The sequence below is a fragment of the Vanellus vanellus genome (assembly GCF_965231255.1).
Source record: "Vanellus vanellus genome assembly, chromosome: 4".
In the NCBI taxonomy this organism is placed as follows: Eukaryota; Metazoa; Chordata; class Aves; order Charadriiformes; family Charadriidae; genus Vanellus; species Vanellus vanellus.
In genome coordinates, this window is record NC_138909.1 from 58,594,125 (window position 1) to 58,619,436 (window position 25,312).

Below are 25,312 nucleotides of genomic sequence, written 5' to 3' on the forward strand. Positions count from 1 at the left end.
ACTTTTCAGCTGCATGAACCACCTGCTCAACTCATAGAAAACAGCCTTAAATGGGGTACGAGTGCAGTAATATTTATATGAATGAAGCTGCTGCTTATAGGAACGTAGACCAACTGATTTTTCCTGGTGTATGTTTGTTTTCAGAGATGGCAAAGCATAAATGTGCTATAAAATGTAGGAACAGTCATAAGCAGCCTTGAAAATGTCCCTATATTGCTTAAATTCTTCTCTCAACCCTCCTTCTTTATGAAGTATATATACATTCAGAGACCGTAGGCATTTTTCAGGTTGACCATATTTCTGCAGCTAACCCTGGATTTTATGAGCTGGTCCCCACAGAATCTTTAAGAATCTGCCATGAAACCTGCACTGTACTGCCAAAGAATTTGAGGAGCACTTGTTATAACATTAAATACAAAGGTAAGTACAGCAGTTAATATGTCATATTACACAGAGACTTCCATTGTCCTTTGGGTGCGCATGTCCCAACATGTATAAGTACCACCACTTTATCAGGAAATAATTTTATAAAGCGAGATGGAACAATTTGCTAACTACAACAATATTTTCAAATAAAAAAAAGTATTAAACCACATTTTAAAGGAAGAAAAATGGAAATGTAAGTTTAGCGTATTCATTAGCAATTACAGAAGAAAGTCCAGAATAGTCCAGAAAGGCCAAAGTATTTAAATAGTTCTGAAAGGTTCTGTGGAAATGAATTTCTTATTTATTAAAAAGACAACGCATTCTCAAGGGAGCATCTTCTGCAGTGAAATAATTTAGTTTCTTCATATAGACACATCATACACAATGTTAACAACCATGAAAAACAATACAAAATGCTTTCAAATTTAACAAGTAGAAAAATATAAACTAGTATATATGGCAATTGTGAATCTAATACTGTACAGAAGTATTTATGGATTTTACAAATAAATTATAGCTTAAATGCCCTTTTTAAAACTTCTCAATGTACACAGGAACGTAGGTTCTGAAGCTTGCCACTAACTTGCCACAAATGAGTGCCAGTCAAATGTTCTGCCCACAAGCTCAAAAAATTTCTTGTTGGGCTCATGGAAATATTCATGCAGTTTCTCGAGTAACCGGGTATCTATTTGTGGGTGTGCTCGTCCTTTTGACTCATGTAAACAACGCTCCCTACCACTGTCCCTTAGGCAGTAGAAGCCTTTTGTTTTATTGAAATAAAAGTTCGAAGCATTTATCTGTGGCGATAACTTCAAAAATCTCTCTACCTTCTCTATTTCTGGGAAGGGATCTTTGATCAGTTTATCCCCATCTACAATGTGGATACGATCAAGAGGAAAATACTTCAGCCAGTTTTGCATGTGAATGTAGTACAAGCTTCTGTTTATTGCCTTGTAGTCCACGTTCAGTTCACCATCTTTAATCAGGAATTGTTCAATGGATGGATACGGCTTGTGCTTCTGCATGTGGTTATAGAACACTTGGGTGTAGTCTGATAGTACTCTCTCACTTGGATCTCTTAAAATAAGGAGTAGTCTCATTGATTGGTTCATGTTATAAACTCTTTCAGGCACTTTAGGTGATGTGAAATATGCTGGAGTTTTTTCCACGGTGATCTGATGGGGATAAGAGAATGGCATTTGATTAATATACCACTGCAATCCATTTCTGTAATGATCTTCCCAGTCAAAGAAATGAACCTCACTTTCTGCTGCCGCAATATCTGGATGGAGACTCAACATCTCCAACAAAGCTCTCGTTCCACCTTTTCTCACTCCAATAATGATAGTCTGTGGCAGCTGCCGGCAGGATCCATTAGAATGAATGTTTTCCTTGAAGTCATTTTTTTGAGATGTTTTCTTTAAAAGCTCTCTCTGAGCAGACTGAGAGGAAGTCTCAGCCTTCGAATTTATAGCCGTTCTGGAAGGCACTATCTGAGGCTGAACAATAAGCAACATAGCTCCCAGCAGAAAAGCTGCCATGACAGAAGTTCTTAGTCTGGTTTCACTCAAGCAGGTAATGGGGCATAGAGTGTTTTCCACCGAGAACAACCTTTAAAAGTTGGTTTTGCTTTGCTGAGTGAACACGTATTTCTCAAACAGAAACTTTGCTGAAAGAGGGAAAAGAAAAAGAAGCACATTATTTTATACTCAGACATATCACTACTAAAGCCACACTGCAAGTACCTTGATTTTCACAACTGAACAAACTTCTTTAGCTTTCCCAACTCTGGGCTCATAGATAATCTGGTGTAATTAAATTCTTTAAAAGACAGACGCATACAACAATCCTATGTGAAAATGATTTCCAGTCATCAGTAGACATGAACATTCTGAATCTTTCTCTTGCACCCAAGATTCACCTGGAGTATTATTTTTTTTAAGCCAGTTTCATTGAAGTTGAACCACAATCACAAGAGAATTAAGCGCATTTTCTTATCTGCAAGAACAGGTTTATCTTAGAAACAAAACATAAATAGGAAAAGGTGTGGACTGGACCAAAAGAGCATTCCTAAAAGCTAAGGGTCTTGTGGGAAGCCTGGGAACTATGGGCTCCTAAAGGATCATGTGACAGCAACCTTAGAAGTAAAGCCTCCTGGGAAAGGGCTCACACAATATAGATAGAGCTGCCCAACCGTGGGAAGGTAACGTTCTCCTATGCAGAAGTTAGGAAGAGCTCTGGGGGAAGAGCAGACCAAGGAAAAGTTGAATTTTTTGTGTCGTTTTTAAGTGAAGTTAACATTTGCTTTGTGCTCAGGGTTTCTAAGGGTAGAGTCAGGTGGTATGCAGTCTGGCCCTGCAAAATGTAAGATAACGAATCCATAGCGCATAGCATGACCACATCAACAAAATGCTAGAAGAGCTGTGGTTCCAGTCATGATACTCAGGAAAGAAAATACACTATGGATACTTCTGAAGGCCATTTCAAGAATTAGCTAGTGAGGTGCTGTGATGTAAACAACCAACAAAAGACTACTGAAGACCACCGCTGAACTCCATTTAAAGGTCAGGGTGTTTATAAGGCAACGGTTGAAGTGATATCTTAATGGCCTCACGTATAGCATAGCTGTTAAACCGTCATGTTATGAGCAGGCTGCGTACACGAGCTCCCTAAATGACGATGACTTCCAAAGACTTTATAACCTCAGTGGAGGGCTGGTGTAAGTATGATTTTGGTATTGCCTAAGTCCATTTAGAAGTGGAAGCCACGATGGCAGAGTACCTGACTGCTTTGCCTTAGTGGGCTACTGTAATTATGAAGTTCAGCGTGGAACAGCACGTACTGTACCAACTAACGAGGGCTGAAATATGAACTTACATACGAACAACCTGAGGAAATGCAAGGGCTAGGTTTTGGAAATTCTCCAGAGAATCTGAAAAGAAACTAATGACTTTTCCACAATAAGCTAAGTCCCAGTATCACAAGGACTAATGATGCATTTCTAAGTGATCTAGAAAGTTCTGTTTGATAGCTTTGCATTTACAGAGGTCACGACTCCATCCTGAATGGAGCAGGTCTGCTTCCTGATGTTTGCTACTGATTATTACTTCTATGCTTTCCCTTTTTCTAATCGCTTTGAAAGGGCTACAAGGCAGAGATATTGTTAGGAAGCAGAAATCAAGGCTGGGGGGCGAGGGAAGCAAAGTGTCATGATAGATGTGAAGTCCAAAGAACATGTGCTTCCCTGTGTGCCTGCAGGCTTTGAGCTCGTGGGCATGCCCTGTCTTGGCCAGAAGGCCATGCCGTGGGCTGTTCTGTGATGTCTGATGTGAGGCAACTTTGTAGAGGAACTGTTGTCCTTCCATTTTTGGTCCCTGTTAAGTTTTATCTGGCTGAAAAAGCTCCATTTTGGCTGTCGTCATTAATTTTCTGCTCTTTTTCCCCGTCCTCACCATTCCTGTTATTCTTTCTCATCTTAACCTACTTCAGTTTTAACAAGAAATAATCTTCATTATTAGCCCCACACTGAGGATGTTGGTGTGGGGGGGGACACTGGCTGACAGACAGTTCACGATATCTAAATTCACGGCGGATGTCCCCACTGAGCCACGCTACCACCATATACAGCAAGGCAAAGCAAATGGTAGAGCACCAGCCGGATTAGAGCAGTGACTGACGGGCGGCTCAGTACATCAGAGCAACAAAACATCAACTCTTGCTGAATTTTAAGGTCACAGATTAAAGGAATAGCCACTTACTCCAGAGTATATTTTAAGAGTCACTAGCTCCATAAATAGTAAGCCTGAGTTGTTGTCTTAACACCTTACTGGAAAAGCGTAATAGGATTCCAGTGAGGAACAGGTTGGACTGTTGTTGAAAGAAGTTAAGTTAAAGCCTAATGGTAGGAACCCTCATTTCTTAGTATTCAGATTGAGATATGCTATGCTAATAGCCACGTTCTGTGACAGGCTGATTAACTTTCAGCTGCTGGTCTCAGATATTAGTGACCATACGCTGCTGGGATTTTTATTTTTTTAAATTAGCTATATACACCAATTCATTGGGACTGTTCATTTTTAATTCATAGTTTGCATACAAGCCAGTTGCCAAATGTTTTTATTCAAGCCTTCCTGTGGCTGAGTATAGCATGGGAATGTCGGGGGGGAATAAAAAACAGAGCAAGGTGGCTCTGAACTGTAGCTCTACCCTTGTTTTGGCTGGCATTGCTCTTCGAGATCAGACTTGGGGGATATTACAGGTGTGGTACCAAGGGCCTCAGTGGAGCTGTGCCTCAGCATCTTCCCAGTCTTAACTCACATACCTTAAAAAAAAAAAAAAAAATTAAAAAATCAACTGTTTTCTGTTGCAACGTGAGACCTCAGAATAACCCGGGAATATCTTCTGTTTCAGACATAGAGAATTTCATTGTTCCTCCCCAACTATTTGTTCAGGAGTGCATCAGATGTTCTTATACCGCAGAACACTGCTACAGTATCCATAGCATTTACTGTCTTTACGCACAGCCAATGAACCATATCGGTATTTATGCCATTCAAAGTACCCACATGCTACTGTTCTACTTGCAAGCAATAAAGCTTTGTCTGCCTTTTCTTTCCATTCTCTTTGGTTTCTCTCAAACTGTACAGGTTCGGTACCTGGATCAATTATTGTGTTGTGTTAGACTAACCCAACACAGTGGACATGAGTGTGCTTCTAAATTCAGCACACAACATATGTTGTGTGGGCAAAGTGGTGTCCAGGAATAAAACAGCATATAAATTGGTTGTCATTCAGCTTTCTTCTCCCAAGTCCTCTTTAACACTTTATGCATATCTGCAGTTTGGTGGCTAGAATTACAGCAGTTCACATAAAATGATGCAAACATGTATTCCATAGCTTTGAAATTTGTGGGTCCAAAAAATTGCGTCAACAGTAAGGGTGCACTGAGTTTATAGCAGCCGCTCTGCCAAATAACTCTTCTGCTTTAAGAATTCTCTGCGCTGCCTCCACAATGCCTTCACTCAATGACTTTGTATTCCAGATTAGAACAAAAAACAAAACAAAAAAATTAACTGACAGTCATTACTATTGTATTTGCTACAAGTAAACGAGCAAGTCGGTAAAAGAAACAGTTTATGTTAAATGGTGCTTTGAAGATTATACCAAGACTTTTCAAAAACTCTGATTGCTTTTGCTTAATCTTTTCTTCAGCTTTCTCCAATTAATTAGTGAAATGTGCCATACTGTTTATTCAACAAGATTCAGTGTGGCCATTGCCAATCGAATCAGCTTTCATGAATAAAACCTCTTCAAAAGTAAGTTACTTGGAAATAAATGGAAGCTTTTTTTCCAGTAAGTGCAGTACGAGGACCACAGCTGCCAGATTTCATCAACTTTTAAGCATATTACAGTGCTCTTTGAAAAACATGTCACTATTTTATGATTTCTGACGACCTCTTGCCCCATTACCAAGGTATCTTAATGCTTCAGTATGTTTATCTTAACAGCATGGCCTAAACTAGCTAGATTACATAGCATTTTTAGTTTAATTAGCATCAACAAAATAAGGCAGTTTTTGCCTGGACTGCTAACTTCATTTTTGCTGAGGGTGGGGGTGGATTTAGCTCTGAACTTTCATGAGAACCTTTAAGTTAGGTGCCAAAGTGGGTAGGAGGGAACCCACGGAGCACCCCTAGGGCAGTCAGTAAGGGTCAGGGAGAGGCTGCCAGCAAATCTGACAGTGGCACACTTCACAAAAAAGCCCACAGCAACCCACTGAGGGGTTTAGCAGAGCTAATGGGACACAGTTACCGCCAGGAGAGCGACTGGGAGAGGGATGACTGCATCCTTTCCACAAACGTGCAGGTGACTTCACCTTCAACAAAGGAAAGCTGTGGCTTTATGGTTCTCTGGGGACTGAGGCTGAACAGGTTGAGTTTCAGATGGCCTCGCTTTCTCTCCTTGCGGAACCGCAGCCCCTCACTGGAGAGAGCTTTGCCCAGGCATCTAACAAAGCACAGTCTGGCGCGGATAAGAACCATAGATCAGTTGCTAAAGTTTGTCTCTAGGGGGAGATTAGAGCCAAAAATCTGAGGGAGACATTCTGTTCTTAGAAAGTATATTTAGTTTTGCAGGTGTGATAGAACCTCAGGACAGTTTGTGGACTCTATTTTCCTTCGCACGTATTTGGGCACTCAGTACTGCAAAACCCATGACTACCATTGCTGGTTAAAACTAGCTGTGCTGTACAACCCACACATCTGCTGTGCCGGCTTCTCATATTGGGGGGAAAAAAACCCCAAATCCGTTACTGAGCTAAACAACTCTACAAACAACTTTCTAAACTGATGAAGAGTCAGTGATCTCGACATTTGTATTGAGCGATGTGTTTAAAAGACTGAACTAGTTCAATTTTAGTGTACTTGAAATTCCTCAAGAACTCATTCATATGAACAGTATATATTCCTGTCCTTTAAGGATAGATGGTGTCTGCTATAGGATATATTCCTTAGTTGTTTATATGAGCTCTTTCAAGTGACACTTTGTATCCAGCTACCATAAACCCCTAGTAGAGCTATCACCTAAAGCTCAGGCAAAAGCAGAAAAGGAAAGGGTGCAAACGTTTGGGGTTTTTTTTTTTGTTTGTTTTGTTTTTTAAAATCTAGTTTGTGAAACATTTTTTTCCTTGGAAATATATTGTGCATTTTGCTATTTTTAACTATTAAACTGTCTTACAATGCCCTCTTCATGAAGAAATGCTTCCCACACTTCCCTCCCCCAGTTTCTGTAATCACATTTTAACAAAAATTTTAAACATGTGCCAATGAAGTGCTCAAATTCTAGTTTCCAGTAATTAACTTCAAGTAATTGCCTACTTTAATGGGTGCTACAGAGACAAATGTATTAAATTAAATAGAGCTATATACTACTGAAACCATAGATCTCTATGAGCATAAACTATTGATCACCTCATAATATATTAAAAAAAAAAAAAAAAAGAGAGACAACTGTGTATTAAGAGGGGAGGTGAAAAGATAAGTAACTGTATGAACCTGGACTACAGAGCCTAAATGATATTGTCTAGGTACATTTCCTAAATTATATTTAAAAATGCTGCAAAACCAGTAGCAATTAAGCCATGGCTTTAACTTTAGTAGTCAGCATGTTAAGAAATCTAATCATAATTTCAGTGCTGTTAAGAAGATATATTGTCTATGAGTTGTAAGACTTCAGAAATATACTTTTAAAAGCCTCTAAATTTTGGTTAGGGGAACTTAACAAGCTAAGAAAGGCTGACTTGGTAGGAAGTATTTTTGGCTGAAGTCTGCTATATTTCTGCACCTGCTGTGATAAAAACTGTTTATACAAATTAGCTGGGTCACCAGTTCATGACTTCTAAAGAAGGAGTTCAGCTCCAGTGTGAGCAATAAAGTAGCAAATTTATAATAGACTGTAGTTATATATAACATGCACTCTTTCTTAAGGTCAGAAGGGACCACTGCAATCTTTCATGCCAAGAGATCATAAAAATTTTTAGAAGAGAGAATACCCTAGATTTCAGAGAACCTCATGCAGGTAAAAATAAAGTGGGACATTACAGCAGAATAAAAATAAACTTGAAAAGCTCGGGATGCACAGAATTTTATACTGAATGCTAATATGGAATCCCCCTACCACCTTCTAGCAATTTTTTAATACCTGTCAGGACTCTCGGGACTCCTCCCCCCCCAAACGAGAAAGGGTGCACAGTACCACTGCCTTCTCAATTCCCCCATAAACCCAAATGTTCAATTCAAAATCCAGACATTACTCCGCACCCCACTTCCCAAGCAAAATGGGTCACATTCTAATTAGGAAGCAGAAATCTATTACACAGTTAATAGAGTTGCTTCCTAATTCATCAAAGCCTTCCCCAAGAAAATAGTCTGTGTGAAAGGATGGCTCTGTCCCATCTTGCTCCCTTTCCATACAAAGGCTCACCTTAACGGGATGTATTGAAAAAGGGAATGCAGCAGATTAAGCAATCCCATTCTCATTTCCTCTGCCAAGCAATTTCTTACCACTCTCTGTAGCTGTGGGCCCCGTTTCAAATACCAGTAAGACATTTACAACGGTCTTCTGTGCTCCTGCCCTCAGGATAATACTGGAGCAGAATGGACACTGGTGAGGTCGTCACTGCATTAGACTTAGCTAAACCAATCCATTTACTAAGTGAAGCACTACATGGTGACCTGGAGGGAACCCTCACGCTCTGGAGTGAGAAGTGAGATGCCCAATCAAAATCTTCCATTTTGGATTGCCCAGGCATATTTTCGGGTTTGTTTTTTTTTTTTTTTTTTTTCTAATTATCAAAAGTTTTCATGGAAATCCATCAGCTTTGACACATTTTGGGGCTCTGATAGCTTATTGGCTCTAGGTGGCATTTCTAGAAGGAAAGGAGAGATGCCACACTACTTAGACAAATAAAACCACTTCTGGTTCCTCCAGTGAAAAGCAGAAGAGTTGTATGTATCTATATGTGCATGCATTCTTGTGTATGGAAAACTGTTTTCCACCCACTCTAGTTTTCTGTAGTGTCTGTGGAAGCATGTGGCTAATTCAGAATAGCCAAGGTAGTACGCTGACAAGAAGGGGACACAGACTGGAACCTGGTAATTTTGGGGTCTGAATTTTCCTCTGTCAAATTAGTGTCTCTCCACTGCAGCAGCTGGCTTTGCTTCAGATGCATAATCTTGCTGCTGACCTACCGGAGGGATTCGCTTGACTACATAATACCAGAAACCTCTGCATTTTCCAAATAGGAAATAGGAATAGGGTACTGAAAGGGTGGATGTGCAAGACATAGCTAAAGCTGATGTCAGTAACTGTGCTCTTACTGATAGGTGCTCATTTCTGAGCAATGTGAGAAATGCACTTGTTTGAGAGTGCAAGAAATGCTGGCAGATGTAAATTGTACTAGTTATTATATTTATAAATATATATTTACATAATAAGTTTGAGAGCCAGACAATATATGGGCATACACTGAATTGAATCTGTTCTACTTAAATGTTCCACTCACCACACATATGCCATAGATACTGCAGAGGCTTTCAGCAGGAGTGGGCAATGAATGGGTCTCTGATGCCAGAAGGATGATCCCCACAGACACTCCATCCCCATGCCATTCAAGTCAGGTATTCACGGGACTTCCCAGATATTTTTTTTCCCCCCTCCCTAGTACCCAAAGAACAACAGTCTTGGAACAGGGAAAGCCCTCACCCTACTGCACTAACACAGACAGAAAGAAGAGTCATATACTTTAATTCCCAGTCAGCTGAGGTGATTGAATTGCCTGTACTTAGCTGGGTGCCCTTTCCTCATCTTTTGAATGGCTGGAAGACAAGACCAAACCAGAAGTCTTCCAGACGGGGACTGCCACCCCTGCCTCCTGGCATCCTTTTCCCCCCAGAAGATCTGAACATCTTACATGCTTATCCCTGAAAAAGCACGCTAAGAGCGGCAATAACCAAGCCTTCCCTGTACTATCCGAGGGAGCCAGTCCTTCAAAGCCCAAGTGAGCTGGAGTTAAGGCTTTGTGCTCTCCTGCCAGCCCCCAAAGACCACTTTGCCCTCCAGCCCTACGCAGCTCCCCAGCTCCCAGTTCAGCACGCTGTACCCAGCCGGCTCCAGCGCTCGGCGTGGGAACGGATCAAAGCCGCTCAGCGGAGCTTTTGCAAGTTCTTCTGCTGTCAGGTAGAAGCCCTGCGCTGTGCCACCCCGCCGCTACACGCCCTTGTCACTGAGCCACAGGGGAAATAAGGAGGTAAAGAAATAAAGTGTCCAGGGGCCAAATCTACGCAGATCTGCAACCCAGGTGCTGCTGACCATTTCTCTCTCTCTCTCCCCCCTCCCCACTACCCCCCAGCCAGGCCCTGGCTCGGTCGGTAAGAAGGGTGGGGGGTAGCTGCCCCGCGTCCCTGCCCGGGGCCGGGGCCGGCGTTTTTCGCACCGTGGCTCAGACACGCTCCTCGGCCCCGCAGCGGCGCTCGCCTCCCGCGGGCGCGGGGCTCCCACCTGCCGGGAGCAGGTGCCGGGCGGAGGGGCGGGCGGCAGCGCCGCGGTGACAGCGACCGGGCACCCCCCGGGAGAGGAGAAGGGGAGGGACGGCAGACCCCCTCCACGACGACCCCGCCGCCGGCACCCGCTTCCACCCCAAAACTTCCCGCGCTCCCCCACCGGCAGCGCCCGCCGCTCTCGGAGACAACCCCGTCCCCACCGCGCCATCACTCACCGCCGGGGCGCGGAGCCGTGGGGCAGCGCCCGCCCCGCTCTTCCATGGGCGCCCGCGGCTGCCGGCGGCGGAGCCAGGGGAAGCGCACCCGGCAGCAGCGGCGCCGTGCGGGGAGGGAGAAACGGACGGGAGCGAGCGCCCGCTGCCACCCGCCTGGAAGCGCCGCAGCCTGCGCCCGGCGCCAGCTTGTTTGTACGGCCCCGCCCCGCCCCGCCTGGCGTCACGGCGAGGCCACGCCCCCCACCCCGCCCGGCCCCGCCCAGCCGGTGGCACCCGCGGGTGGAGGGGAAAGGCTGCGCGGCGGGGGGCGGGCGGTGGGGTGCGTGTGTGTGTGTGTGTGCCTGGGGAAATGAAATTGATACAGACGGAAAACAGTCTCACCCCATCCCGTTGATTGCCTCCTTCCTGTACCTACAAAAATAACACCCATGCGAGGCCGCCCGAATATGAGACTTGTGTGCACTTCTGTGTTTATGCTTTCTGGACTTTGCAAGGTGGCTTTGATTTACACACACAGACACACACACACACACACACACACACCCCGAAATGCTTTTTGTTCAGCCAGAAGAATTTAAAGCGGGGTGGATGTCGAGAATGACAGAAGTGCCGCTTCCTAAGAGCAGTGGGAAAAAGGCTTTCTGGGGATTTATTTTAAGTCTTGGGGTTAATTTATTGAAATAGGCCTGTATTTGCCGAGAGCTGATCTATGTTTTTTTAAAGATAAAATGCATTAAAAACAGCATTAACATGCTGTGTCTTCATCCATTATTTCAACAGCCAAACTCTCTTGAAATTTACTGGGAGTAAAAAGCCGGCCCAAACAACTCAAAAAAAAAAAAATAAAAAAGAGGCTGGTGGGGGAATTCATTTCTGGGTTGATTTGGATCCGTTTAGCTCCGCTCCTCTCTGGGGGGCTTCGCGCAGTCTGGCAGAGCTGAAAGAGGTGGGGGATTCCTAAAGCAGGTGGATTAGTGCTGTTTGTACACAGGTTTTAGTACCCTTTGCCTAAAGAGGTGACGTGCTTAATCACATGTGAGCACTCCCCCGGCTGGGCTTGGGTGGCAGCCAGGAACCTCTCCGCAGCTGAGGGTTGGTGTTAAAACTTCCCGAACTTTTTCTTATGTTTTCTGTTCCAAACTTTTGCTTCTTCTCCATAGCTTTACTTGCGTAGCTTCGCGTGCAAAGAAGACTTGCTTGTTCATCAGCCTGCTTTGAGAACTGCGGTTCTCCGGTGGCACGTGATTATATTGATTTAGGGTTTGATGTTTAAATTTCCATCCGCGTTGGTGGAGCTGTTTGCACAAGCGTTGCAGGACCAGCTCCTCACTGTACGTGCACACCAGCCAGGTTTTTTCCATCCTTCTGCTAGGAGCTGTGGCTGCCGTGTGGGGACGGGGGGTTTGACAGGAGCTGGACAGAGGCGTCTGAGAGTGGTCTCTGCTTAAATAAGCAGTGGATGAGAAAGGCTTAAATCGCCTCTCCAACCTTTGACAGGATGCTGGTTGATATTCCTGCTGAAAGTGGACTAACGAGAGCTTTGCAGGATACTGTGACCGTTGGCCACGACTTACTGTTCATTCACCCCTCAAGTGCGAGTCTGTGGGAATGTCAGGTCACACTTGCTTCCTGCACCAAAAAACAGCTTAAACACTAATGCTATGCAAACATTCTCGTGATGTATATTTTCTTAAATCCTTTTCCTTCAGCCTTGGCCTGCAGTGATATTAAAACAGGAGCCGCCGCAACCAATTACAGAACTCTGTTTTCTAATCATGATTTCTATTGAGGGATTATAGAACAAAGATGCGATGTTTATTTAAGTATCACCAGCAATTTCACATGGATTACAGGAAGTAGGTGTGTGCGGGGAGTTATTTTGTTTACAACTGTTTGGCTGCCTCCAGCCTTGAATGGGCATACTTTTGTATGGCTAAATTAATTAGGAAAATAAATATGTAATAGAAAACCTAAGGAATGAAAAGCACTCAATTATGTTTTAAAAGCAATATCTCTAAATAGAATCTTGTCAAAGGTTTTCAAGAAACAAATGCAACTACTTAAGGAAAAAAAACACCTATGCATGTCTTTTATTTAATGTTTTTGCATATTTAGTATTTAAGATGTTTCCTGTATTTAAGCTTACTAAATCATTTCAGTGTTATTTCTTTAGCACAAATAGGCATCTGCAAATACTCTACTTTTTATTTTTTAAGATAAAAAGAGAACATTTCACAAGCGTCTTTACTAAAAAAAAATAACAATAGTACTGTCTTTTTACTTGCATTTTAATACCTTCCTGTATGTTTTATTATAAACCTGAGAGTCTAGTAGAAAAACACTTACATTCGAGAGTAGCCTTGCTGTTTAACCCTGCTATTTATGGCATGACAGTAGGTTTTGGTTTTCTTGCAAACAGGCTAAAAACTGAAAAGCTTAGATGTTTTTTGACGGCTACGGACTAGCACAATTCAGTCACAAGGGATCCCTATTTCTTCCATGCGATCTCCAGATCAGATACCATAATATCCATTTCATGTTTAATATCCAGTCTTGATATAAAAGAATCAAAAGGTGAAAAATTCACCATTTCTTTAGGTAGTTTGTTCCAATCGTGAACCATCTTTGGTGTCAAGACAGTAACAGAAGGTGTCTGTGCACCTTTTAATCTGAAGGTACCTAACTGTAGCTCCAAGCCATTGCTTTACATGATCTACCTTCCCAGGTAGGTTAAAGATCTGTTTCGCTGAAAAACATACCTTCTTATTCTAATTAAGTCACTTCTCCGTATTCCTTTTTTTTTTGGATAAGCTAAACAAAGTGATCTCTTGTAGTGTTTCACTGCAAGGCATTTTCTCTAGGCTCAAGGAAGTCTAGATTTAATTATTTTTCTTCACTTTTCCCAAATTTTCGTCAGTGAGTGCAATACTGATGCTTAACATTCACAATGGAAACAGTTTTACTATGAATCCCAATTGCTGGTAAGATCTATCAGTTACTCAGTTCTTTTGCTATTTCAAGTACATTCCATTGACATGTAATCTTTACTTTTAAATCACATGTTCTGGGCTACTAAATCTGATGCCTTACAGAATCACAGAATGGTCAGGGTTGGAAGGGACCTCTTGAGATCATCTAGTCCAACCCCCCCGCCAGAGCAGGTCTGTTCTGCCTGCATACTTCTTTTTATCAAGCAAATCTGTAATTTCCTCAAAGCAGATTTTTTTTTTTTTTTTTGACATGATGGTGGTAGTGTCTCTTCGGCTGTGGGAAAACTGGTAAGAGAGAGTGACAATAACTGCACACATGCTATACTTTTATTTGGTTAATTGAGTAATGACTAATTTCGAAAAAGGAAATGAGAATTCTTAAAGGCAAAAGAATGAGAAAGGAAATGAAAATCATTAATACGATGTTGCCAATATTCATTTACACTTCCCTCGTTAGTCTGAAAAGGAGGATGTGAAAAATGGGATGTCTGATTTTACCAAAATTCCAGCATATCCTGGATCACTGGCATGTGTCATGCCGGAGCGCTGTTCTGCCTCTACAGTAAATGCAGTGGGGGCCGGCTTGGAGGAAACAATTCCGCCTGAGGAGCTGCCAACTCATTGAGAGCCAGGGTCGGATAATTTGGGGACAGGGCTGGGGAGAGGGCCCGTGCTGGAGACAGGAAGGCAGCAGAGGTGGGATAACCCACGCAGCGGGGAGGGAAGAGGTGGTGACTCACTGGAGCCACGGCACCACGGTGCTGGAGGTGGGCTTTGCTGTTGGCTCGGCTCTGGAGACAGCTGAAGCTGTTTCCAGCACAGCATTGGTGCCACGCTGCCGTAAGCATGAAGGAGGGAACTCCTTCTCAGAGGGATTTGAAAACTTTCTTTCAAACCCTGTGCCACCACTCCACCGTTTATCACAGTCACTCTTTTGGAAATGCAGAGATGGAAGATACCTGAGAGAGCAAAGACATGAAAATTACTTAATTGAGGAAATACTTAGAGCTTTCTCTAGATGGTCTACGTGGGAGCTGCCTGTTACACAACAAAGTTTACATTTGTCAGGTTGAAGTAATGCGGTTATGACTGAAGCAATTCAGGACAATTGAGGCTCTCAGATTTCTAGATTTGTCACTAGCAAATACTCAGGGGAAAGCAGGGAGGAAGCGGTGTTGTAATCCAGTCAGCTAAGGGAATTCAGGGGTTGAGTTATAAAATACATTTAAATAGGTATAACGTTATAACGCTATAATGTTATTTTAAATTCAGGAAATAATAGGTAAGTTACTTCAGGTCTAAAATGTGAAGAAGGCAGGTCTAATTAGAGGCTAGAATGTAAAGAGAGGGGAAATGCACCATTGTGATGTGAAAAGCGAAGGAAGTGAAAGTACGGGAAGATGTTTACGGTTGGGAGTGCGAATCTATAAGCTGGCCTTTGCTCAGGTGAAATAAATTTAAAGTTTTCCAACTTCCCTATGCATTGTGTTTTTCCTTTATCCCCAAAGGTAAGCACTTATAAGGTGTTCAGGTAGGATATGACAGCGTGGCCAGCAGGTGATGTGGCTCTTGATAGAAATAACAAGTCAATATAAATCCAGGGGCCCATCCTTTCACTCTGTAAGCGGTTTGCTCCCACACCGGCAGAGTAAGGCCGTGCTGCTTGTTGGGCTTGATGTCATTGCTGATAGAGCTGTGGCTTAAAAGAAACCGTCCAAAATGAACTCTTGGGTGGTGAAACCTTATACGAGATACATGAGGATTTGAAAGAAGGGCCTAGGATTTTGCAGTCCACAGGTACAGTTAGATTAGTGTTGGCAGAACAGACTGACTGTCTCCGGCCTAGGTAAGGTTCTTCTCTGGAAGAACAGCTTTCTGGGCTGTCCAGAGAAGAGCTGTCCCTGAAGTGGAAGACCGCAGCTTGGTTGTCCATAGTAGAAGGTACAGCTGAAACAGGGAAACAAACTGTAGGAACGAGACAGTAATTCCAAATGGGTGGCAGATTTGAACAAATACACAAAAGGCCAAACTGTAAACCTTTTGAAAGTTGAGCTTGCTTCTGTCAAGTGTCCAGTGCTGCTGATAACCAGCGCTACTCTCAAAGCTTCTCAGAAGCGGTGATGGTGCATTTAGTAATGGCAATATTGAGGAGATGTAATATTATGGTCCAGGCTGGGACCCACTTTTACCCTATATTCTCTCTGTGGTCCAACCTTTTTGAAATTAAATCCCTCATCTTGGATTAAGCAATAAATTGCAGGCAAAACAAACAAAATGTAGCAGATGGAAAGGAACTGTGTGAGAGGGACCAGGCTGGTGTAGGAACAATACTGAAGGAGGTGCAAGGAAAATCTAAAAAGCCCAATTTCATAAAAATATTTTCAGGGAAGATTTATTTATAGAGAATAAGTAAGGGCTTGCTGTATAGGTGAACTTATGAAAGCTAGGTGGAAGTGAGGCATGCAGGAGAGAACCTTACCGTGAAAAGGGAAGATGAATGATAATTAAGTGATAATATTGAACTTTTCCCAGAGAAATGAATAAAGGATTAATCTGAAGATTCCTCACAGCCCTACCTCATAGCACAGTTTAGATTTTTATTTAAAATGATCTCTGTGAAGCATGCAGTAATGTCGTGGGCTTCTAATACGTTTCCTTTACGCAAACATTCTCAGGTTGGCACTTTAAGCTCCAGGAGTCGAGCTCTGAGGAGCACTGAGGTTTATATTGCTGTAAGTAAGAGGCCTGTCAAAATCCTGTAGTTCAGTATAAACATTTAAGACTTTTTCCTTTCCGTAACTGAAGTGCTGTTTGTAATAAGAGACAGAGATTATTACTTAGTGATGCAAGACTCGGGATGATGGCTTATACCTGATCTGAAGAATGCTGGATGTAACAAAGTAAAGGAAAAAAAAAAGGTTAGTAGTAAATCAACAATGGGTGAGATCCAACCTCCAGAAGATGTGTCAGACTCGTCATAGCTTTGCAAGCAATTAAGCCTTTTCCTTTGCGAATGTAGAGTACCCCTTTCAGGTAAGGTATTGCTATAGAAAGAGAAGGGGATAGGTACAAAGTGATAATTGGTGCAGTGTAATCTTCCCGAACAGCTCTGTGGGTGACGAGAGCTCTGGGCAAGAGGCAGAGGTGAGTCCAGAGTAGTTACTGCTGCACAGGTTTTCCCACCCGTCTGCTCAGGGTGACATCCTAAGGCTAGCAGAGCCTCGCAAGGACAGCAGAGCAGATGCTGAAAAGGCTTTCCCCATCGCCACCTGCCTGCTGCCAGACTCGTTCATTGGGCAGTTGAGTTTGCGAAAGCAGCAGAAAACCGCCAGTAGTGCCACCAACAGAGAGAATTGTTTCCTTTTGGTTTCATGCGAGCTGTCTCACCGAGGCTTGGCCCCAGCACAAGAGCGTGTGGCTGAGAGCTGGTGAGGAAAGGTTGGGATCCCTGTTTTCAGTGGCACCTAGCCACTTGAAATGGGAGGAAAAAAGTTAAATGCTGTTATATCCCTTGGAAGTTGCTTGCAGCACACAGACCCTTTCACTCAGGGTGGGTGACGGCGATCCATGCATCTGAGCCCCACTGTGCAGCTTCAAATCCAGAAAAAAACCTGAAGATGGTGAAAGGAGGCAAGGTAAATGACTGACTGGCATCACCTTCCCATTCAAGCAATATTATGCTTCCAGACTTGTAATTTCAGACATCTCTCAATGTCAAAAAGCCTCCTGTGTTATTTAGGTTTATTACACATTCAGCCTGAGAGCTAGAGGATTTTTTCCTACTCACAGCCATGTACAAATGTAAGGAAATAGCCAGAAGGTCTCCATAAGACAAGTTAATTCTTTGCTCAGTCTTCTGGCTACTCTAAATTAGGAATGCCTGACCTCAGATTATATTAAGAGAAAGATATTCATGCTCTTCAGGATGAAAGTTTCCATCTCACTTTTTAGAGGGCATGACTGTGATTGAGACTACTGTTCTGCATTTGTTCTGCCCCCCTTTGTTTTCCTGCACCCGCCACCTGATGGAATATATTAGACAAGATTTTTTTTTGTACGTGTGTATCATTATTGCTTTCTTTAGAAGCAAATCCCCATCATGCCAATGCTACATGATCTGTGAGAACTTAATGGTAATAGGCAAGAACTGATCTGCATATTCTAATTGGCTTTCCTGCTTAGGTGAAGAAGACTTTCTGTTGAATTTATTCTCTGCAACTCATATACAAACCTGCATGAGGTAATAGATACAGACACATTTTTTCTAGTACAGTACAGTATTGTTGAGGACTAGACTTTACCCAGACTTTAGTATGTGACATGGGCAGGGGACAGAGAATCAAAACATGTGTCCTACACAGCACGCTCCTGGACACAGTCTCATCGCATTGCAGTGAGAGGGACTTTGCTCCCAGTTCAGTCGTCTGGGATGTCTCCTGGCTTTAAAGGGATTAAAAGCAGGTAAAGCCATGGCCCGCTTTCCTTTCACACAACCAGCAGGAGGTGAAACGCACTGTGTGCTTTCAGAAGCACCGGAGAGTGACAGGACACTTTCGAGCCATCCTTCCCCTAGAGAGTGGGATGTGTTTACCTGCTCAGGGCCAAGACTGGGACCCACTGTGTGGTCATCTGTCCCCTGGGTTTACACTACAGGAAAAATTTCTTTTGATTGTGGGGGTCTTTGCTTATTTCAAATAGAAGGTAGCATCACTAACTGGACTGGAAGCCTAAAACAAGCTGTGATTGCTCTTAACGCTAAAAAAGGTTTAAGGTATTTGCGATAGCTACAGTAGGGGTATGGTTACTTTAGATGAAAAGAACCCGCCCAGGCACACAGATGCTTTGTAGCCTTTATTAGACACAGTGTTCAAGGCTGAATGGTTTCACCTACCAGATGATATCCAGCATGACTGTGTTCCTTTAAGGGCATTGTTGCTTTTAAAAGACTTTTTTTTTTTTTCCCTCGTGATGGCCTCTAAGCCTTAAGGCTCAACTCTACCACTCTGATCCAAAGCATTACCTAAGTTTGCAAGCGATTCCATGGAAATCAACTGACCTTGCTGAGAAAGGTACGTTTAACAGAGAAAAAGAAAGCTCGATCCAGGCTTTCATGGGTAACATGGGCTGGTCTGTGTTCGTCTTTGTTGCACGTAACTAGCTGCCACCGACATCATTAGGATTTCCAGGCACAGCCCAACTGGGTTATGAGACCCGAGTTCCAGATATAGAGTGAAGTCCGAGCAAATTAGATGACCCGTGTTGCAGACAGAATACAAGTTCAGTGTAAAATATTTATTGCTCCAAATTATCGTTGTAAGAGTAATAAAAGGAAGCCATATTTGTAGGCTTCACAGTGATATATTTTTATGAGCTTAGAGCTGCTGTTTGTATAAATTCAATAGAGAAGCTGTTTGGACTTGTTTCAAATTTCTTTAGCTACAGGGGAAGAACATTTATTCCCTATTTCACTTGTTAGAAAGAATGAAAAGCAAATCTTTTATCTGTTTACTAGAAAATACAGCTTTAATGAAACTCATTACCTTTCTGAGTCTGGCTGTTTGAGTTGTGTAGAGATGGAATTAGGTTGCCTAGACATTGAGGGACAGGACTGACACCGGTTCTCTGTGGGCCTTTTACAAAGGTACAACTGAAAACTGGTTGGATAGATTCAGCTGAAATACTTACCCAAATCATATAGTCAGGTCAGAGTATTTCAACTGAGAATGGGTTTTGCTGGAAATTGAAGGAAATACGTTTGTTTGTGAAATCCTACCTAGACCTTCCTGTTTTCTGGGGTTGATTTTTTTCCCCAGCATCCTTGGGGGGGGGGGGGGGGGGGGGGAAGGGGGGGGGGCTCCGTTTCTGGGGTCCCTAGATCATCCTGGCTGCCTGGTTGCAAGAGTATCCATTAGTCAGGAATCCAGCTCTCAGAATTGTTAAATGCTGAACTGTAGCTGGTAGAAACCCCATTTTGAAATATCAAAATTATCAGAAAAATGGCGTGTCCCTTATCTGCCTACCCACGAAGCAGTCTCTTCCATAGGGCTATCCTGACTGGAAGGCAGCTACAGTGGACTGGGTGAAAGAAGTTTTATTATATCCTTATGACTAGTGTCATGGCAGAGTTCCTTTATGGAGTGGGAGAGGAACCCAAATCCACTACTGTTTCATGCTGACACTTGATCATTCTGGCCTAATTCAGGTCTTGACCTGATTCCCTTTGGGACTGATTTCAACGAGGTTTGGGTTGTTACAGGTGATAGTGCCCTTGGGGCGCGCACTGGCTGTAGAAGGAAGCCATGTTCCTGGGTTCCTCATTGAGATGTCCCTACATTCCTAGAGAAGTCATATCGTATGAGCTGATTCAGTTCCTCAAATGACAGAAAAGAAAGTTGATCCCGACTTCATCCGTACAGGGAAAATGTAACATGTTTGGATTTCCTTTAAAGCCATTCTGCATTCTGTGTCTACCTTAACTTATTTGGCGTTCTATCACCTCCTTGTTTTTTGTGATTTCCTCTCCATCGAAATTTTTTCAGGTGTGGTCAGCTCTCAGCCATGGCTTCACATATTGCTAGCCTTTATTATAGGATCCCCCTTTCCTATCTTCCTTTATTATAGGAAACGTTTCTGTCACGTTAGTCTGCCATGTTTCTTTCTTAAAACCCTTCTTAGTGTTTTTCACCAGAAAAGTCTTTTATGCTTAAAATATTCATTATTAGGAATGGTAAATCTTTACCCACAGAGATAAAATCTGCTCCCATTTCCCACTCAGAAAATCTTAGATTTTCTAAAAAATAGACCTAATTACTTATTTTTGATTTCTAACAAGAATATATTTTATAGTATTTACATTTTCTAGGTTGGTGTTTCTGTCCATGTGTACTGGTATGTACTGGACTATATTTTGTTACTAAAATGTGCCTGGCTAATATATCTATATATAAATAATTGTACAAATAAATATTTAGATTTTATGTAAATATCCGCCTAGTGAATAATATGTCTAGAAAGACACGGGTTTTTGAATTACAAAGATTAAATCTCATTTGTTTAAAATGTTGTCATAAAAGAATTCTTCCTGTTTGTGAGCATCAGCTCACAGTCTTTGTTCTAAATCAAATTAAGAGAAAAGTAAGCAAAAATGAACTGGAGTTAATTAAAGTGTATTTTTAAGCAGTCTCACTATAAAAAGCTATTAAAAAAAGCCTCCATTAATGAGGTGCAGCTTGATTAGAAAGTCACTTTAAACCCCGTGCCTATTTTCAGTTCTCTGGGAGAACAGCAGAAAGAATTGTTCAGTTTCATTGTGTAGAACTCATTAATAAAAGAGTGCTAATGCACATTGGCTACCCCGGTAAGCTGTGTCTTATATAAGTCTGATTCAACTAGACAAATGACCTGTTTTTAAAAGGAGATGGAAACATTTGCAGTAAACCTCTGGGCTGTCAGATGTGCAGAGGGGATATAGCTACTACAGAAAAGATGTTTACTCAAATTCTTCAGACACAGAAGGTCAAACAAGCCTAGTTAAAAGTCGAGAAAAGAAAATCAGCATTTGGGACTAAATCCTTGTCTCAGTGCATAGGCTAAACACCCCACCTGTCTTCTTGGGATGTCAGTGGTCTCTGGGCAGCATTGCTCAATCACTCCTGGAGTGGAGCAGAGGTAATCTGTGATGACTATACACCTGATGTGCAGAAACGGTTAATCTGTTTGCTCACATCTGCACCCTTTCTTGCTCCAGTGGAATTCAGCTCTTTCTGGTAGAAATAAGATCCTTTGTTACGAAATACACACAGGAGAGGAATAGCACCAGAGAATATTTTGTATTTTTGTTGGAGAGGTGGAAAGACTCCCAGTACAATTCTTCCAACACTGTCACTAATCATAGAGGAAGAAACCAATTTTATGCATTAGTGGTATCTGTAGACTTGAAAACATGCAAATGTCCTGCAAACATCATCGGTCATTTATTCAAGCAATTGCTTTACAATTTTTTGTTGTTTTTTTGTTTGTTTGTTTGGTTGGTTTTTGGGTTTTTTTTGGCTTGGCTATCAGTCTAGCGTAATGGAACAACAACCTACAGCCCATTTCTGGTCTCTTTTGCCTATGTAGTTCATTGACTGTAGTGGAATTATTTCCAGCTTGCTCCACCAAGCCAAGATTTTCAAGTGCAGAGTTAGGAAACATAGTTTTCTTTCTAATTTGCCACAGAAACCAGAATGCTTGAGGTTTGAAAGGATCTCTGGAGGTCATCTGGTCCACCTCCCCTGCTCAAGCAGAGCCACCTACAGCTGGTTGCCCAGGACCATATCCAGGTGGCTTTTGAGTTTCTCCAAGGATGGAGGATCCAGAACCTCTCTGGTCAATGTGTTTGGTCACCCTCATAGTAAAAAAGTGTTTCCTGATGTTCAGAGGAAACCTCCTCCTGTGTATCAATTTGTGTCCATTGCCTCTTTCCTGTGACTGGGCACCACTGAAAAGAACCTGGTTCCATCTTCTTTGCACCCTCCCTTCAGGTATTTATATACCTTGATAACACCCCCAGAGCCTTCTCTTCTCCAGGCTGAACGGTCCCAGCTCTCTTAGCCTTTCCTCATAGGAGAGATGCTCCAGTCCCTTCATCATCTTAGTAGTCCCTCTCTGGACTGTCTCCAGTCTGTCCATGTCTCTCTTGTGGGAAGAGGCATGGAAAAATGCTGTTTTCAGTCTTTTTGTGCTCAATTTATGCTCTGCATCTACTGTCTCCCTCATGCTGACACGTTCCTTGCATTTCTCATCTTGAAACAATGCTGAAGATAGCAGTTTCACGTTTTGTTGAGTCATCCCACATCCAAGGAAAAGCAGAGGAAACATTTTCTTATACTTTTCTAAAGAAGGGGAAAATAACCAAATAGAATATTGCAATCCCTTTCTTCTACAAATACCTGCCAGTGCTCCCATTTTCCATGTTACACCCACATCACAGAGGAAGGTCCTAATATGTGATCTTCACATTTATGTGGTTCTCCTTCAACTCTAGGCTTATATATACTCATACACTTATGCGAGTTCCAGACTATATGAAACCAAACTATTTCATGTACCTCCTTGGTTGGCTGCTTGGGATGCAGGAGGCCAGCAGTCATAGGTTCTCTGTTAGGGTCAAAGGGCTTATTCAGTGGTGGGAGAGATTTGTGTGGTAAAAGCCCTCTGTCATGTTTCCGCTCCCTAGAATCATTCTAGAGCAGCTGGGAAAGAGGGACCTTACAGACTGGCTACAAGAAGTCTCACTTAAACTTAAGTATTTAAATGTCGAGTACCTAGTATAAGGCAGTAATAGTCAATGCCAAAATAGACGCTGCTGGAGGAGAGGTCCCTTCTTTCTGCACCATAGGCATGCCGTTATAGAGAGTAATTGCACTTTGGCTGTAGAAGGAACCTATAGGAGTTTATAGTACTGTGTTACTCTGTCTAACCTACAGGAATTATGCTTAGGTAAACTGTATCTTCACAGAAAATGTTACTTTTGTTCTGCTCTTAAGACTCCCTATGCTGGACAAGTTGAGCTGGTTGTATACCAGAGGATGGAGAGTGCTCCGCTCACTCGTGGCTGTAAGCAGGCCACCCAAAAGAACTCAAAGTGGGTTTTATCTGTACCCAAAGGGATCTTCTCAGCTGCTTGCAAGATGCGGGCAATACAGCTTTGGGTGTGCAGCACAAGAGGCAAAGGAGTAGTTCAGCTCTTAAGCTTTCCTCTGCTGGGCAAGTTTAGCTGATTGCGTACAAGAGGATGGAGAGTGCCCAAAGCAGGATAAAATAAATCTGAATCATAATTCTTGATCCAATTCTTTATCTGTACCTCCTTAGATAGACTCAAGGGATCACGATGTCCAGCTAACACTTAAATTTTTATTTCTGAACTGGTGTGATTCATCAGTGAAGAAATACAGGTCCTTATTTTTCAGCTGACTGTATTTGACTTAGAGCTCTCCAGCCCTGTTTCCCCAGTTCCCAGTTCCTGCAGGTTACCTTGAATACCAGTGGAAAAGCTACCTGTGAATTCTTCTAGTAGCCGTATGAATATATGCTACCATTATGTGAATATGAATTTGACCCAAAGACATGTGTCATTCCTTGTGGCTTTTTAGGAATGCAGCCTAAAAATGCAAGTATGTGAAGAGTTGCAGCAGGCAGAGCAATTTACTCGACTGAGAGGAGACGCCACAAAATGTTATGAAATCCTCCTAGCCTAGTTTAATCTTTCTCCTGTGTTCTCCCACACAATGTTCAGAACCAGTTAAGTGACATGAAGAATATTACACATTTTTCATAACAGATGGGGGACATCGCTTTTATGGATTTGAACAGTTCATTAAAAGTCAGGTTCTGTTAAGATTCATCACGCTGTGATTTTTCTCACATCTTGTCTAGTCTGCCTAGTCCAGGCTGATTCTAGTGTAAGCAGGGGATTGAGGGAGTCCTCTACTGGTCCACCAGCTGGTGTCTGGAAAACCCTCTCTTCAGCAGAGAAATAAAGAGACTTTGGAGAAGGAGAACGTAAGTTGTGCTCCCTCAGCCCAGTGCTGCTGATGATGGATGAACATCCGTTCAGGTGTTGCAGAAATGTGTTTTCATCCTCAACGTTCCCCGCATTAACAGGCGGATTTGGGCAAAATGGATTAGTGTGTGTGCATTTAACAGTGAGAACTGTCTCTGGGAGGACTTACTGAGACTTGGTCTGGGCTAGGAGGGACTGTCAGGTAGATTATGGGATGGGGTACCAGAGGCCATATGTGCCAGACGAAACAATTTGTTCCTGCCTACCCTCTTCTACGACACCCTCTCTCTCCAGATCCCTGTCATCCTTCCCTGTATAACCAGTCCTTTCCACTATATAACCACCTGTGTATCCATGGCAGGATCAGAATGTTATGACGCATGCTTGACAAGGCGTGTATTCTACATGTGCATGCGTGTAAATTTAGCTGATCTAAGGCTGTTTGCATGCCCCATTATATGAATGGGGATGTGTCTGCCTCATGATAGTGGAATATGTGCTTTTGGGGAGAGTGACAGGTACATAAGACACTGTTCACATGACTTCACACATACTTGCAAACAGATGTGGATGATGGCAGGTATATCCAGCTTGATTACAGGATAGGTGCATATTTGCTTACGTGACAGGGATGAACCATAGCATACAGGAGTCATACCTTCATGAGAGCTTTATTAACACAAAAAGTTGAACAGTCCAATTCTAGATCACTCATGATATCTAATCTTCACATTACAGGCATTTGTGTAATAACAGTCCCTTTCCTGAAGTGTTGTATGGTTGATGAGGAAGAATTGGTGTGATTTAAGACCAGACTGTCAGTGCAGAGACTAAATGGATTGGATGCCAAAACACTTTAATCACAGATGTAAGCAATTTCACAAACTATACAACTTCTCCACCCCATGGGAGAGACAACACGTCATGGTTCGGCCTCAGCCAGCAACAAAGAACCACTCGCAGCCGCTCGCTCGACTCCCACAGCCATGGGAAAAATCGGCAGAAAAAGGCAAAACTCGTGGGTTAAAACAGTGTAATTTAACAGAACAGCCAAAGGGAAGAAGAAAGAAAAACAATAAC

The 25,312-nt window shown here is 42.6% G+C and overlaps 1 protein-coding gene across 1 annotated transcript; it reads right to left on the reverse strand.

Moving 5' to 3' along the window:
- Positions 1-361: 361 nt before the first annotated feature.
- On the reverse strand, positions 362-10,847 carry HS3ST1 (heparan sulfate-glucosamine 3-sulfotransferase 1). The gene is made up of 2 exons (XM_082483048.1): positions 10,700-10,847; positions 362-2,095 (listed from the first exon to the last, which is right to left on the reverse strand). Exon 2 carries the CDS (start codon positions 1,965-1,967, stop codon positions 1,005-1,007), a length of 963 nt encoding a protein of 320 aa, XP_082339174.1. The 5' UTR covers positions 1,968-2,095; positions 10,700-10,847; the 3' UTR covers positions 362-1,004.
- Between the last annotated feature and the right edge of the window lie 14,465 nt (positions 10,848-25,312).